A 17,630-nucleotide genomic window follows, 5' to 3' on the forward strand; every position below is an offset into this window, starting at 1 on the left:
CAATACCAAGCTGTTTTCAGGACTATAGCTCTATAATAGCTTGAAGTCAGGGATGATGATACCTCTAGAAATTGCCTTGTTGAACAGGGTTGTTTTGTCTACCCTGGGTCTTTTGTTTTTCCATACAAAATTGATTATTGTTCTTTCAAGGTCTGTGAAGAATTGTGCTGGTATTTTAATGGGAATTGCATTGAATCTGGAGATTGCTTTTGGCAGGATTGCCCTTTTTACTACATTGATCCTACCTATCCAAGAGCATGGGAGATCTTTCCATTTTCTGAGGGTTTCTTTAATTTCTTTCTTTAAAGATTCAAAGTTCTTGTCATACAGGTCTTTCACTTGTTTGGTTAGCATTACCCCAAGGTATTTTATGTTGTTTGTGGCAATTGTAAAGGGTGATGTTTCTCTGATTTCTTTCTCAGCCCATTGATCATCTGTATATAGTAGGGCTATTGATTTTCTTGAGTTGATCTTGTAGTCTGCCACTTTGCTGAAGGTGTTAATCAGCTGTAAGAGTTCCCTGGTAGATTTCTTTGGGTCATTTATGTAAACTATCATATCATCTGCAAATAGTGAAAGTTTGAACTCTTCCTTCCCAATTTGTATCCCCTTGGTCCCCTTTTGTTGTCGTATGGCTCTGGCTAGAAGTTCAAGTACAATGTTGGAAAGGGATGGAGTGAGTGGACAGCCTTGTCTTGTTCCTGATTTTAGATGAATTGCATTGAGTTTCTGTCCATTTAGTTTGATGTTGGCTGTTGGTTTTCTGCATATAGCTTTTATTATGTTTAGGTATGTTCCTGTTATCTCAGATCTCTCCAAGACCTTTATCATGAAGGGGTGTTGGATTTTGTCAGATGCTTTTTCAGAATCTAGTGAGATGATCATGTGATTTTTTGTTTTTCAGCTTGTTTATATGGTGGATTACATTGATGGATTTTCGTATGTTGAACCATCCCTGCATCCCTAGGATGAAACCTACTTGATCGTGGTGAATGATTGTTTTGATGTGTTCTTGGATCTGATTTGCCAGTATTTTATTGAGTATTTTTGCATCAATGTTCATGAGGGATATTGGTCTGAAGTTCTCTTTCTTAGTTGTGTCTTTGTGTGGCTTGTGGATCAAGGTTATTGAAGCCTCGTAGAAAGAGTTTGGCAAAGACCCTTCTGCTTCTATTGTGTGGAATACTTTGAGAAGAATTGGTATAAGCTGTTCTTTGAATTTCTGGTAGAATTCTGCACTGAGGCCATCTGGACCTGGGCTTTTTTTGGTCGGGAGACTTTTGATGACTGCTTCTATTTCCATAGGGGTTATAGGTCTACTTAAATTGCTCATCTGTTCTTGGTTTAATTTTGGCAAGTGATAGCTATCCAGAAAATTGTCCATTTCCTTTAAATTTTCGAATTTTGTGGAGTACAGGTTTTCAAAGTATGACCTGATGATTCTCTGAATTTCCTCAGAGTCCATTGTTATGGCCCCCTTTTCATTTCTGATTTTGTTAATGTGCATGTTCACGCTCTGCTGTTTGGTAAGTTTGGACAAAGGTTTGTCTATCTTGTTGATTTTCTCAAAGAACCAACTCTTCGTTGCATTGATTCTTTGTATTGTTTTCCTCGTTTTTACTTTATTGATTTCAGCCCTCAATTTGATTATTTCCTGGTGTCTACTCCTCCTGGGGGAGTTTGTTTCTTTGTATTCTAGAATTTTCAGCTGTGCTGTTAATTCTCTAGTATGACTATTCTCCAGTTTCTTCATATGGGTACTTAGTGCTATGAACTTCCCCCATAGCACTGCTTTCAAAGTGTCCCATAGGTTTGTGTATGTTGTGTCTTCATTCTCATTGAATTCTAGGAAGTCTTTCTTTCTTTATTTCTTCTTTGACCCAGGAATGGTGCAGTTGTGCATTATTCAATTTCTATGAGTTTGTAGGGTTTCTGCAATTTGTGTTGTTGTTGAATTCTAATTTTAACGCATGGTAGTCTGATAAGATGCATGGAGTTATTCCAATTTTTTGTAGCTGCTGAGGTTTGATATGTTGCCAAGTATGTAGTCAATTTTTGAGAAGGTTCCATGTGGTGGTGAGAAGAAGATATATTCTTTTTTATGTGGATGAAATGTTCTATAGATGTGTTAATCCCAGTTGGGTCATGACGTCTTTTAGACCCTTTGCTTCTTTGTTGAGTTTCAGTTTCTGTCTGGTATTCCTCTCTATTGGTGAGAGTGGGGTGTGGAAATCTCCCACTATAAGTGTGTGGGGCTTTATATGTGATTTAAGTTTTAGTAATGTTTCTTTTAAGAATGTGGATGCCTTTGTATTCGGTGATAGATGTTCAGGATAGAAACTTCATCTTGGTGGATTTTGCCTGTGATGAGTATGTAATGACCTCCTTCATCTCTGTTGAGGGATTTTATTTTAAAGTCTAATTTGTTAGATATTAGGATTGCTACCCCTGCTTGTTTCTTGGGTACATTTGATTGGAAAATCTTTTCCCAACCTTTAATTCTCAGGTAATGTCTGTCTTTGAGGGTTTAGTGAGTTTCTTGTATGCAGCAGAAGGATGGGTTCAGTCTCAAATCGATTCTGTTAGTCTGTGTCTTTTTATGGGTGATTTAAGGCCATTAATATTGAGGGATATTAATGACCATTAATTTCTCATTCTTCTTTGATTTGGAATGGTTGTTGTTGGTGGAATTATGTGTGGAATTCTACCCATTTGTTCTTTCAGCTGTTGGTAAAGTGAGATTATCTAATGCCTACATTTTTCTGGTTGTAGTTAACTTCCTTAGGTGGGAGTTTTCCTTCCAGAACTTTCCATAGGGCTGGGTTAGTGGATACGAATTGCTTGAATCTAGTTTTGTCATGGAATATCGTGTTTTCTCCATCTATAGTGATTGAGAGCTTTGCTGGCTATAGTAGTCTGGGATGGCATCCATGGTCTCTTAGTGTTGGTAGCATATCTATCCAGGACCTTCTGGCTTTCAGAGTTTCCATGGAGAAGTCAGGTGTAATTCTGATAGGTTGGCCTTTATATGTTACTTGACATTTTTCCTTAGCTGTTCTTAATATTCTTTCTTTATTCTGTATATTTGGGGTCTTGATTATTATGTGGCAAGGGGATTTTTTGTTGTGATCCACTCTATTTGGTGTTCTGTAAGCTTCTTGTACCTTCATTGGCATATCTTTCTTTAGGTTAGGAAAGTTTTCTTCTATGATTTTGTTGAATATGTTTTCTGCCCTTTTGAAGTGGTTTTCTTCACCTTCTTCTACCAGTTATTCTTAGGTTTGGTCTTTTCGTGGTGTCCCATATTTCCTGGATGTTTTGTGTTAAGGATTTATTGGACTTAAGATTTTCTTTGGTTGATGAATCCATTTCTCCTAGTGTATTCAACACCTGAGATTTTCTCTTCCATCTCTTCTATTCTGTTGGTAATGCTTGTATCAGTAGTACCTGACCATTTGCCCAGCTTTTCTATTTCCAGCCTTTCTTCAGATTGTGTTTTTTTTATTGTCTCTATTTCAGTTTCCAGCCCTTCCACTGTTTGAGTTGTTTCTTGCAATTTTTGGTTTATCTTTTCATCCATTTGTTGCATTTTATGAATTTTTTGGTTTGTTCTTTCTTCCATTTCTTGCATTTTTGATTTGTTTTTTCTTCCATTTCCTGCCTTTTTTGGTCTGTTTTTTCTTCCATTTCTTGAATTTTTTTGCTTTGTTTTTTTCTTCCATTTCTTGAATTTTTTTGGGGGGGTTGTTCTTTCTTCCATTTCTTGCAATTTTGGGGGTTTTTTTTGTCCATTTCTTTGAGGGATTTTCCTATATCCTCTTTTAGGGCCTCTATCATTTTCATGAAGTTGTTTTTAAGGTCATTCTCTTCTGCTTCATTTGCATTGGAATGTTGGTGTCTTGCTGGTGTGGAGTCTCTAGAATCTGGCACTGTCATATTTGTTTTTCTGTTGCTGAGTGTATTTTTGTATTGTCTATTTTCCATCTCTTCTTCTAGAGGATGAAGAAAGAGCCCCTTACTGGTCTGGTGGTTAAGGGACCAGAGTTCCCTTTCGGTGGATGCTAGCAAGTCCAATACTCTGGTAGTTCTTCTATTCCGTGTCCTAGTTCCGAGATGAGAAGCTCTGTACAGTTCCCAGGCACTGGAATGCAGGCCCGGATGCAGGGCCTGTTTTACCTGGTCCCCTGGTCTCCTTGGTGGAAGAGGAGACCTGGGATCTGGTGTGTTTGGCTCCTGCCAGGGTGGGAAGCTCTGTGGCCGTCCTGTCACTGGAAGGCATGCCGGGATGTGGGGACTTCTTTCTGAGTGTGTTCTTATACTGTCGTCTTCCCATCCCATCTTCAAGTGGGTGCAGGTAGGGTCTCTGTCTCCACTGGTCTCCTTGGTGTATGTAGGCCAGGACTTCAGCATCCACAACTCTAGGTGGTTTTGCTTCTCCTGGTATTCTCCACACTCAAGCAGAGCTTGGTGGGCAGAGGGGCAGCCAAGAGTGTGGTGTGTCAGGAATCTTCTCCTTTCTGTCTGAAGTTGAGCGCAGAGGGGATATGGGGGAATCAAGAGTGGGGTGTGGGAGAACTCATGTCTTTCCTGTCTTGGCAGGTCCACTTGATGTGAGGAGCAGTCCCAGGAAGATTGAGGGAGTGGGTTATGGGTGGGAGTTGGAGCCAGAGAAGGGCCCAAACTCACCTGAAGCAGAGTGTGGTGGGTGTGGGGGGAGTCAAGCAATTATGCAGTTTCTTACCTCATTGGTGTGTTTCTTAAGACCCCAGTCAGGGCTGGTGAGAGGACTTGGTAGTTAAGAGCACTTCCAGAGGAGTTGGGTTCAATTCCCATTAACCACATAGCAGCTTACAACTGTCTGTACCTTCAGTTCAAGGGATATGACATCCTCACACTTGCAGGCAGAACATCAATGCACATAAAAATAAATTATTTAAAAAACAGTCAACTGTCATTAATTAGGTATAAATTGTGTTTTAGATAATTCTTTTACTTATAAAGATATTGTCCCTCATTAAAGGACAACATTTTTAGCCCCTCATAATATTTATTATCTCAGTCAGCAGAAAACAATAGACACTTGTGAAGCAGGCTTTCCCTTCAGGATGGTTTCTGGTTTAAAAGTTTCTTGGTATGGGTATGAGAGAAAAAAACCCTGTGAATATGTGTGTGCATGTGTGTTTGTATGTGCATGAATGTGTGGATGCATACATGTGTGTGCATTGTGTATGCATGCAGGTATGTGTGTAGGTGAATAATTACCAAAGATTTTAACCATCACCAACTATCATTAACATTACTGATAAGAAATTCAAATATGGTTGATTATATTTTTTGCTTCAGACCTGTGGGTCAGAAGTCAAAACTAACTAGTACCTCTTTTGCAAATGATGTTACACAGCTATTCTAACATTTTTAACACATTGTATATGGCTGCTTTTGAGTTACAACAGAGTTGAGCAGCTGAACAGAAGAAAGCTCGTGGTTCACAGAGTGGAAGTGGTTTAAGACCTTTTGTGTAAGACATTTGTTGAGCCATGGTATGGACTTAACAGGTTGATCTCTAAGTATAGAGATCTCTAAGTTGATAAGAATTATTTTCTTGAAGTAGCGGTTTCTGGCCCAATCAAAACTAAAGTCCCTGGAGGCAGAACCTTGGAATATGTACTTTTAAGAAAGTTTTTCAATTGTTTGTGATAGTAGAGCATGTACAATGAATGTTCCACTAAAGGGTGGTGAAATCGTAATGCCTACAGTGATTTAACACTTCAGTAAACAGGCATTCACTGCATTCCTGGTAATATAAGATCATAATGAGAGAGATGGTCAAATGTCTTGACTATAAGAGAGTCTGCCTAGCAAGTGCAATGAAGAGATCCGTAAGAAAGAGGAGGCCACTGTGACTTAGGGAGGATTCCTGAGGCTTCTGAACTGAGGAGTGCTGGGATGGGAGATGGGGGTGAGACAGGGCCTCCCTAAGTAGCTAAGGCTGGCCTGAATTCACTATGTAGCCTAAGATTTTTTTTTTGAACTTGTGATCCTCCTGCTTCTGCCCGCCTAGTCCTTGGATCACAGGTTTATAAACAGCATTCACAGATCCTGAGTGGATTCTAGAACCATGAGTACTAGATAACATGCTTGGTTCAGGCAATGACATGTTTAAAAGGGTGTTCTAGACTTGCAAACCACTGTGATAGCCAAAGTTTATGGTGCATCTCGAGAAAGAGACAGTATCTGAGAGGGGTTTCCATGCCCCTTTAAAGTATTGGAAGGCAAAAGGATAGTCTGAAGACTTTTAAGCAGAGGGTAGCAGTAAATTCTGCATTGTAGAAAGTGGTTCTTGAAACACAGGCAGGAAAATGGAATCAATTGTGTCTAAACACAGAAGACAGGCAGGCCCAGAAGGAGCCTGCTTTGCTGGTTTTATGATGACTGTGTGGTGCTCTTATGCAGTTTCAAATGCAACAAGGTAATGCGCCTTTCCTCAGTGAAAGAAATGCTCCCCTCTTGCTGACCCATAATTCAACAAGAGTGCTTTTGATGGAACAACTCTAAAGGAAAATGTAGTATTCAAGTCAGTTATCATTTTCAAATGAAGCTACAGAAACACATTGTTAAGAAAGAGAATAAAACACTCTTCAAGACAGACTTGATAGATTTTTCCCACAAATGTTTCTTCCTAAATGCACACATTTTCTAACACAGTTTAAGTGATTAATTCTAAAAGAATTGCTTTTCTTGGAAATCTGATGTAATTAATGAAAGGTTATTCATACAAACTTTTCAATTTTTCCTTAGTTGATTTTGTTTTAAAAGACCCCAGAGAAAAAGAAGATGATAGCAAAACAACGGAAATCCTTCCTCATCGTGCCGAGTAAGTGAGCAGGGTTTCTCTATGGCGTTCACGCTATATATGATCAACAATGTGTGAGCACTGCCAAACTGTCCCACTCATGCTTGCACTTTCTCACATCCGTGTTTGTAATTGGTGTATTACACCTATCTTCATAGTTTTCTCATAAGTGAGTTTGAGGGCAGTCTGAAGTGTATGAGTCCCTATCTCAAAACCCAAACCAAACCATCTAACTAAACAACCAACCAACCCAATGGAAAAAAACCTGTTGTGGAAAGAACCTGATGCGGCTCTCTTACCTCCATGGCATGTAGATCAGGCTTCAGGCATGGTAGAGCCATGAAAATTTGGTGATAGTTTTTACAAAAACAATTGGAACACTGAAAAAAATCAAATGTATCCATAGAATATTCAATTTATTTATGGATTAAAATACAGAATATATGAGAGTAATACCATTTGCTGTACATTTTCCTTAAAAGGAGCATTTAGAAGTACAGCTCTTAAATGTTTGAAAAATAAAACATAGATTTTAAAAAGTTATTAATGTTTCTCCAGCAATAGCATGAGCTTTATGCGGGAAACCCTGTGGAGGAGTTCTCTAGTCTAGGCATGAGAAGCTGTCCTCCACCTACAGGTTGGAGGCTATAAGGTAGAAATGGAGAAGGGGGAAGGGAATGGGAACATTTCCTTTTTTAAGCTAAGGCCTGCTGTTTCTGGAAGTGGTACCACGGATACTAGGGTCCCTTGGCATTCTTAGTCTTGTTAGTAAAGGTGTTTAAGAACAGCGTCAAAGGAAAACTGGAGGTCCATTTTATTAGGGGCTAAAAGGAAAAAAAAACCTTAAGACAAACAATTGGTAATTCTCACAAGACCAGGGGAATGGAGAAAAGAAGCGAAAATAAATCATGCCCTTCAGGCTACTATGGAGGTCACAACAAGCAGTCACACAGAGGGAAAGGAACATCTGCTAAAGAGCGAGACAGCCAGCATCTCTGATTCAGCACACAAAAGGACAGGCAGACCTGACAACTTCAGGGCAGCCTTAGGGACAGTGCTGAGGAGAGAATTATGTGGAGGAAGAGTGCATTACCTCATCAAAGGGGTAATTACTTCTACCATCTTGTTAGCATGGTTTAGGTGAGCCCACCTTCCTACATGAAACTCCATTTTCCTGAGGAGTGAGTGGTCCTGTGTGATTGACTGATCCAAGTGTGGGTCAGTTTGAACATATTAACAAACTCAGAGTTACCAATAGTGTGTTGGTGTGTCACTTTGAGGGAAAAAAATCAAAGCATTTTATTTGAGTTCTCTACTCCACTCTCCCTGTGTTTTCTGTTGTCCTGTCTATTTGTTGCATGAGTTTGAATCAGTGCCTGCCTGAATACTGTCATATGAGTCTGATTCTGTTTGTCCTTGTTTCTCCCTCCCTCCCTCCCTCTCTCTTCCTCCCTCCCTCCCTCCCACCCTTCCTCCCTCCCTCCGTCTCTCTCTCTCTCTCTCTCTCTCTCTCTCTCTGTGTGTGTGTGTGTGTGTGTCTGTGCGTGTGAACAGCACAGAAAACATCACATGGGGAAGGGATAGGAGATATTTTAACAGTTTTGCAAGACAGCAAGTCACTGACTCCAAATGACCCAGATAACAAGCAATATTATACATACCATTATTTGTCAAGCAATATCTTATGTTGTCTTCAACATTTATGGTAGGTACTCATTTTGTAAGGTTACTATTATCCTACTTTCATCAAATTGTTATCATTACTCATATATAAGCATACATGTATTACTCTTGTGTCAGGGCATGAAAGAGTATGTAATTTAAGACTACATCTGTGCATTAACTTAGATTGTAAATGTTGATTACATAGGAAATCTAAGACAAGTAATGTTAGTTGTTACATTGTTCTCTCAGATGCAGATTAAACCAACAGACTGAGCATACAATAGGACAGCAGTCATAAGTCATAAGTGTCCTAGAGGTGTGTTGTTAATTCTGACTTTCAGCGATAGTTCCCATCTCTTTTAATGTAAGAGTTTGGTTTTTTTTCTCCCAAAATGTGTTGCCACACAATTGAATCAACCCATTTGTTTTTATAACTTGGAGTGTGGGGTCTCTGTCCAGGCCAGAGAAATAGCTTCCCCTAATGGACTGTCAGAGAGCCCTGATCAAGGTCACAGAGATAATCTCTCTCTTGAATAGGTGACCCTAACTCATTTAGGAACCAGACCAAGGACTGCAATCCTGACACACTTCTAGGATTTCTGGCCTCCAGCTAGGACATGACCAAGAATGTTTTTGGTTTATGGCCAAAGACAGGAATGGAAGTCCCTGTCCTTAAATTGTCTGTCTCATTTCTGTCTCTGTCCTCATCATCTTCCCTCAAAAGAGGTTAATGTTAACTGCCAGTTAGGGAGTTTGGGATACAACTGAATCTGGCTTCTCTTCGTTACATGGGATCATCATGTGTGGCAATTGGGGTACCCTTCAGAGAGAGGGTCTATCTTGGAGACCTGGGGATTGTATAAGTGATTACATTTATACAACGACCAGATGTAGGGAAAAGAAGTCTTGACTGGATAGAGATGAGAGGCAGAAGTAAAGGCAAGAGTTACTAGCACATAAGACCTAGGCAGAGAACCAGGAAAAGTTAGCACAAAAGACATTTTAAAATATGTGAATTAGAGTTCATTAGAATCACTCGATGTGCTTACAGCAGCATCTACCCATTGAGTTCCTTTCTTCCAAGGCTGGACTTAAGAATGATGAATCCAGAATTCACTTTCAGGCACTTTGATGGCTGTTTGGTGGCTAGATTCACAGTGTGAGTACTTCCCATGTGGCTTCTAAGGACCGAGAGAAGAACTTTAGCCATCATTTTTTAAAAGGTTAAAACAACAATGGGCTTTCCTCAGCTGCAGGTCCCATGCATAGGTTAAGTAGTGTTGAAGCTGAGCCAGGTCCAGTCAAACAAATGGAATTTGATTTAAATCTTTAACACTTAGAGTAATTGTGTCAACTGCAAGTGTTTAAAGTCAAATGCTTAACCCAAGTGTTTAAATAAAATGGGTGATAAAATTATAGCCACAAAGTGGAAATGATTAGATATACAGATACTTGAAAATACTGTCAATCAAAAGTGCATCTGAAATACCTGACCATCTCACAGCTTGGTGATTTGGTGCCCTACAGTCCCTTCATGTGTGTCCTACCTGCTGCCAGGCCTATTCCTTCATAGTGCCAAGCACTGACTGGAGCCTATGGCCAGCTCAGGATAAAGGCAAATTCCAAACGTGTTGTTCTTCCATCACAGAGCTTGAAAGTTCAAGTCAAGCATGGTGGTGCACGCCTTTAATTCCAGCACTTGGAAGACAGAGACAGGTGGATCTCTGTGAGTTCCAGGCCAGCCTGGTCTACAAAGCAAGTTCCAGGACAGCATGGGCTACACAGTTTAAGTTTCTAATGGATCATATTAAAAATAATCACTGCTCAAAATATATATTTATTGTAAACAAACAAACACACATACACACACACACACACACACACACACACACACACACACAAAACATTTTGCAGTGATCAGGAACAAACCCAGGACCTTGTATGTGGGAGGCAAGTGCTCCACCACTGAGCTAAATGCCCAAGCAAATATCCATTTTGATTTTTAAAGAAGAGAACTCAGCTTTTCCTTTTTGTTTGCAGAATGGAAGTTTTGCCAAAGCCATGGAGGAGATCTTTCCTGTCTGCTTGTAGTTATATTAGGGACCACTTGAATGCGATGAACCCTACGATGTTGGCTGTGCTCGATCTGTGGCATAGCACTTTTAGGTGAGTATCTTTTACTTTCCTGAAACTAAGTTCGTTTTAGCTTTATTTAATGTGTGTGAGTGTTTTGTCCAGATGTGTGCATGTGCATCATGTGTGTGCCTCATGCCTAGGGAGGTCAGAGGAAGGCGTTGGATTTCTTCAGGGCTGGAGTTATGGTTGACTGTAAGCCTGCCATGCTGGTGCTAGGAGATGACCCAAGTCTGCAACAGCAAGTGCTCTTAACCACTTACCATCATCTCCAGGCCTCACACTAGAATTTTTAAAAGAAAGCTTTTTTTTAATCACATTCGGGTTATTTCTCTATTTTAACTGTAAATTAAAATTAGTCACAAATGTAAGGCAAGTATTCAAACATGGTTTTAGTAAATGATACATAATGTATAAAGTAATAAGTTAGTGTTGTCTTTTACATCTAACACATTATGCCCGTCTTCTCCATCTAATCGACATATATGCTTTACGGACAATCTCAGCTAAGGGACTCAGTGTCCATACCTTGCTTTAAGTGATCTGGAACATTAGCTCAGAAACAAGGTAAACATTGCCCAAGTCAGTGGCATGCGTTGAAGATCCCTGATAGCTGGTGGGGAGCATGACCGCCCTCACAGGCATTCTGGTGGAGCGGAGCAGCTGTGGACAGGAAGGGCTTGGCAGAGATGGAAATAAAGGTTGCTTGGTACACCTGGAGCGCAAAGCTTTGTCCCTTCAGGCTGAGGAGGACCCACTAGGCTGTCTGGAAACTCCAGCATCACGTCCCCTCTCTTGCAGGCCTGCTGCAAGTCTCAAGGAAACACTTAGCAATATGCTCACATGGACATATGCTTCAAAATTCACCAAAATAATACAAATTCAGATTTCTTAAGACAGCGTCTAAAACCTGGGCCATCCCTGCATCTACGATCACTGGGATGCCCCCCTTTCCCCTTCTTCAATCCTTGACTTCTTCCCACCAACCCAAACAACCGATTCACAGTTGCGGTGGAGTGAACATTTTCTAGATTGTTTTGCAGTCATTTAACTACATACATATGAATGCTCCCACACATACAGACATTGCATAGACACACACATGATAGTTGGAGATTGGTAGAACACTTAAAGCCTAAGTCTTTAACAAACATTTTTATACAGAAATGAAAACATATCCTATTTTTTTCTCTTAAGACTGTGACTGAACTAGACTTGAGCAAGTTCCCTGTCTTCAGAAACTCACACTGGCTCATATGTTGAAGGCTTGTTCCCAGTGCCTCAGTATTCAGAAGGACTGGATCATGGGGGCTCTGACCTCAGTAGATTATCCCTTCATGAGTTCACCATCTGTAGGCCTATTGGGAGATGACAGGAACTCAAGAACCTAGGAGGTGGCACCTAGCTGAAGACAGTGAGTCCTGGAGGCACACCCTCAGAGATGTATCTTGTCCTCAGGCCCTTACTTCAGAAGTGCTTCCCTCCCTCCCTAACCACTACCCTTCCTTTCCCTGCTCTGTCCCTCCAGTTGCCTTGAGCTGAGCATGTCTGTTTCACTACAGGCCTTCAAACAACAGAGCCATGAACTTGAATCCTTTGAAACTAGGAGCCAAAGCTTTGTTTTCTGTGGCATTTTGTCACAGCAACAGATTGCTGCCCCACACAGAAAAATCTCATATTCTTGACCATTTCATTTTGTAGAGTACGACTTCTGATGATAAATTTAGGAGTATTTTTTTTTGGAACAGACAAATTAGCAAAATCACTAAGCACCACAAAACCTTGATCTCACATTGCCGTTTCTTTGTATCTCTTGCAGGAAATTGCGTTTAGTTGACATAGAAGAATTCCACAACCGCCAGGACTCACTGGAGCTGTCAATCTTTCAGAACATTGTCATGAGACACATGGAATCTGCCAAGGATACTCTGCTTAAAACGTAAAGTTTGGAACTCTTATATGGGAAAGTTTACGTTTAGAGATATGGTTGATGAAGTATTTCATTTTAACTGCTTTTAGAAAATCCATTTCAAAAAGTTTTTTAACACATTTCAGTCTAAGAGTTAAATTTCCCCTTAATTATCTTGGTTTGTGACATGTTGAGATATTGAGGCAACGACAGACAGAAAGAAGTTGAAATGCTTGTCACTAATGGTGGCTGTTTTGTAAACGTGTTGCTATTGCCTCTGGCCTGAGAGCCGCTGGACACCAGGCAGATACAGCCATGCACTAGGCACCACCAGATGCTTCTCCTGCCACCTGCACCAGGCACAGGCTGTGCTCTGTCATCTTGACTTTGGGTGAGAGACACAGAAGCATTGAAAGGATGACCCAGAAGAGAAAGTGTACAGTTTGGAGGAGTTTATAACCTCAGTGGTGTTAGAATTACCAAAACATGATTTAACATCTGCTTGGATTGGTCCTTCAGACTGGAATAGACAGATATGATAATTAATTATGCAGGTGCCAGACATTGCACTCTGCAGCCACTTGGGACTATTGCCTCTAATGTGGTCATTAATTTATTAAAAATAGGACATTAAAATTAGGTCAAGTTAAAATTTAAAAAGATACAAAAGTCTGGCCATCCTCATGATTTCTAAAGGTTAAATAGAAATGTATGTTGATCATCTAAGAATAAATATATTCTTTTTTTCCTCCTGTAAAATAAGATTATTTTCTAAAATAATTTTATTTAAGATTATATATAGTTGATAGAACAATGTAAGTAGAAAGAAGAGAAAGGATGGTACTGTATAATTACGTGCAGAGAAGAAAGTGACCTCCTCAGGACAGGACACAGATGAACTCCCTCAACATATAACACTGGGGACAAACCCCACTGCAAACTTCGGCGAGATGGTGTCACAGAATAGAATAGAGCTCAAAACTTCATTGATTTCTTTTCTGACAGAAATGTAGATTGGTTGGCGGTATCCCCTGGTGCGTTCACACTGAGGCTAAGCACCTCTTGGTGAGCCAGGAGCATTCATCATTTCTAAAAGGCAGAAATGAGCTCACAGTAGACAAACTAGTGAAGAAATTACTACAGCCTTTCAGAACTCCAGGGTGGAGTGTTCTCATAGTGCCCTGTTGGCTGCTAACATGGTCTGTCCACCTCTCTCTGCATTTTTAAATTCTTTATGCCACCCCTCATTTATTTTTCCTGGCTCTACTGTCCCCTAAAAGGGGGACCATTGCCAGAGCTCCTTAAAATCTTTTGGTTTTCAAAAATCCCCTTTATTCATCAATCTATGTCTACTCTGACTCTAGCAGAGTGTATATGGTTCTGTGGCTTATATGCATTCATAAGGTTGTGCAATCGCCACCACTAATTCCAGAATGTTTTCTCTATCCCCAAGCAACCTCATCCTCCCTTGGTGGCCATTCCCCACTCTCCTTTCCACAAGCCCCTGCTAATCACTCATCTTACTTCTGTCCGTGTGGACTTTCCCTGTTTGGTAAATTGTATTTTAGCAGAATGATGTCGTAAATTGTATTTTAGCAGAATGATGTAGTATGTGGCCATTTCTTTCTGGTTTCTTACAGGAAACATGCTTTCCAGGCTTATCTATGGTACAGCCTTGTTTTGGTCAGTTTTTTGTCAATTTGATTCAAGCCAGAGACATTTGAGAAGAGGGAACCTCAAATGAAGTCTTGCTTCTATCATTTTGGACTCTAGGCATGCCTGATTTCTAAGTTTCCTGGTGTTGTTGGTTCTTTCAAATAAATCACTTTGAGATTTGTTGACTTTTTATGTTCCTTGTGTTGTTTGTATTACTTCTCCCCCCCACACACACTTTTCTTTTCTTTTTTTCTTTCTTTCTTTCTTCTTTTTTTTTTTGAGACAGGGTTTCTCTGTATTGCTTTGGAGGCTATCCTGAAACTTGCTCTGTAGACCAGGCTGGCCTCAAACTCACAAAGATCCGCCTGCCTCTGCCTCCTGAGTGCTGGGACTAAAGGCGTGTGCCACCAACGCCCAGCTTACTTCTTCCCTTCTTGTCTTAAGTTTAGTTTGCTCTTCTCTTTAAATGTCTAGTAGAATTGTCTTGTATTTTAATGCAGGTGTTTAGAGGTAAAAATTCCTTCTACTCATTCACTTTTTGATCATCCCTCAGTTTTAGAATATGATAATTTCATATTCACTCATCCTAAATTATTTTCTAAATTGTCTTGTGAATTGTAGATATGTATATTCATTTTATCTTATTTCCACATACTTGTGAATCTCCAAGCATCATGTTATTGATTACTAATTTTGAAGTTCAATCCTTTTATATTTATTGAGACCTATTTTATGACTACCATTTAAAGGTTTTTTTAAAGCATCTTCTGTTCCCATTTAATATGTATCCCTTCATCTTAATTCCCATTGCTTCTACCATTGGCAGACCCACACGTGCACATATGCACATGCAAACAGTCATGGGTGTTGGGGTACACACACCCCTATGCATGTGAAGACCAGAGGACAACCTCAGCTGTTATACTTGGGTGTCTATAGCTTGTTTTCTCTTTGGCTGAGCCTTGTGGCTTTCTTTGACTTTAGTAGCTCTCCAGGATCCTCCAGTCTTTGTTTGCCAAACAATGGGGTCTGAGGCACAGTACAGTATTGGTATTTTTAAAGTGAGTTCTGGGGATTGAACTCATGTCCTCATGCTTGTATGGCAAGTACTTTACCAGCTAAGTTGTCTTTGTAACCAATTCTTGCCCACCATTCAGACAGACCTTTACAAAATATTAATGGTGTCTCTATTCCCTGTCTTGGGAAACTTCTCTCTTCAAACTATCCTATTAACCTTCATTTCAGCATCTCCCATTAATTGAAAAGCAATAAATACAAATTCCTTTTTTGTTTCTAAGCAGTTTCAGAACCTTTTTATTGTCAGCTTTATTTTAAAAAATACAAATATTTTTAAATGTTGGGTTTTTGAAGCATCATACAACAAAGAAATCTACATCAAATTAGTAACTCAAAGATACCAACTCCATCCATTAACTTAACATGACAGTATTTAGGATAAATTAAAGAATTTCACTGTATCAACACTTAAGAAAAACAAGTCATTTCTAACATGCTGCTATAATTAACATTAAAACAACCACTTTTCAGCAGCAAATTTACTGATTACTTTAAACAAACATAAAACTGATGCAAATGTTTCATATCTGAGAAAAAAGACACCTCTTGTGAATTCTAACACTTAGCCAATACAATCTTATTTTTCAAAGGGACACTGCTGACCCTGTGACTGGAGTCAGGCTTTCAATGTTTACATTAGGTTACTGTGGGCAAGCTCTTGGTGGGAGAATAGACTGGGATATGATGAAATACAAATTCTTAATCTGTTTTTGAGAGCTTGCAGCAGGGACCCCATGTCTCAGTGTCCTCTCTCTGAGTACAATTTCTTTCACCTTGGGCCTTCAAAAACACGAGATGAATTCTGTCAGTTTTTATTCTATTTCTGCTTCAGATACTTCATTAGGACTCTGGACCTGCTATCTTCACTTAAACCCTTTCTCCAAGATTGAAATACAGGGTGTCTCTCTGTTCTTTGACTTCCTACTTAGTTTTCCATGATGAACTCTACACTATTCATCTTTATGAGAGAAAGAATGATGTAATATCTCTATAACAATATTCCTAGGATGTAAGTGCACTCATGGTACATGTTGCTGAAAAGATATATATATATATATATATATATATATATATATATATATAGGCTTAGATTTCTTCTATTGGAACACTATGGTCATTCCTATGGACTATTATTTAAGACTATTATTATGACAGAAAGTAGCATTACTCCTTAATCTTGCAGTGTTGGTAGGAGTTTTATAAGCTGGAATCTTCAGTGATTTTCAGAATGAGGTGCCTATATATGAAATTGCACTATTATTCTTTTATGGGAAGGACACATTCCCATTTGAAACTTGTATTTAAGTCAGTTGCTCTATTCACATTAAGGGAAATTGGGGAAGTAAAATCCATACTGTTTTTGATTTGTGCCTTATTTTTAAGCCATTGTGAAACAGTAGCTTGGCATACCATGTGGGTTTAACTTGGTAGAAGCTAGCTTCTTGTTTGGTAGGTTCTCTATAACTTTAAGCTAGCAGATATTCCACAGAGACCATTTAAGAGCCTGAAGTATCCAATAAGGTTAGTTCTCATATTTCTTCAAAACCTGCACGAACCATAATTGCAGGGTTAGATTTATGGCTTCCAGCACCACATCATTGAGCCGTTTTCTATTGGTTGTGATTTAAAATTTCTTTTCCTAGGAGAAGTTGAAATACTCTAGCACTTAGGTCTCGGAGAGTGGGTAATGTCACTTAGCAATACACCTCTCTATGAAGAACTTTGGATGTCTAGAATTTACCGTTAATGCGTAATGTGAATGGAGTAATTGCCTTAGAGCACTGACTTCTAAATGTCTTTTGTCCTTTCAAGGTGGGTTCCAGAAGTGCAGAATATTTATTACCAAGGCAATAAAAAAAAGCAATTGCCAACTGGTGACAGCAGCGCCAAATTGGACTCTTTCTTCAATTGTGCTGCTACACTTATGACCTTACAGCTGCAGGACCTCACTCTTGTCTCCATGCAAGACTTCACAGACCTCATCGCCCAACCCCCAGTAAGTGTGCCTCAGCTATGTAGCTGCACATTACATAGTGAGTTTTCAGTTATTTCAGAGAAGAAAACAGCAAGATAGCTTTTCCAATGAGACGGCAGAAAGTCATCTGCAGACCCATTGGCCCCACACGCTAAAAGGCTAGGTTAGCCTAGCCTGCATAGTTCTGATAAGATTATCATCACAATCATGAGGATTTGGGTAAATACTTTGGGGAAGATAGAGTCATGAAGCCTTGGGTAGAGCTTGCATGAGGAGTCCCATTTTTGTCTGGAAGGGGCTGTTTCCTACAGAATGTGCTTGTCCTCTAGTTAAACTGTAGGTCTAAACAGATACCCAGATCC

At 39.7% G+C, this 17,630-nt stretch overlaps 1 protein-coding gene across 4 annotated transcripts in view; it reads left to right on the forward strand.

The window, feature by feature from the left end:
* Dnah7 (dynein axonemal heavy chain 7) overlaps positions 1 to 17,630 on the forward strand; it is a 275,393-nt gene that overhangs the window by 70,684 nt on the left and 187,079 nt on the right. For all 4 annotated transcript variants that reach the window (XM_040753634.1, XM_040753635.1, XM_040753633.1 and 1 more), the window contains 4 exons: positions 6,799 to 6,874; positions 10,559 to 10,684; positions 12,471 to 12,590; positions 17,106 to 17,289. In XM_040753634.1, coding sequence (XP_040609568.1) covers positions 6,799 to 6,874; positions 10,559 to 10,684; positions 12,471 to 12,590; positions 17,106 to 17,289 — 506 coding nt within the window. The remainder of the gene's footprint in view (positions 1 to 6,798; positions 6,875 to 10,558; positions 10,685 to 12,470; positions 12,591 to 17,105; positions 17,290 to 17,630) is intronic.

This window comes from Mesocricetus auratus, unplaced genomic scaffold, assembly GCF_017639785.1.
Source record: "Mesocricetus auratus isolate SY011 unplaced genomic scaffold, BCM_Maur_2.0 Super-Scaffold_100010, whole genome shotgun sequence".
Classification (NCBI taxonomy): Eukaryota; Metazoa; Chordata; class Mammalia; order Rodentia; family Cricetidae; genus Mesocricetus; species Mesocricetus auratus.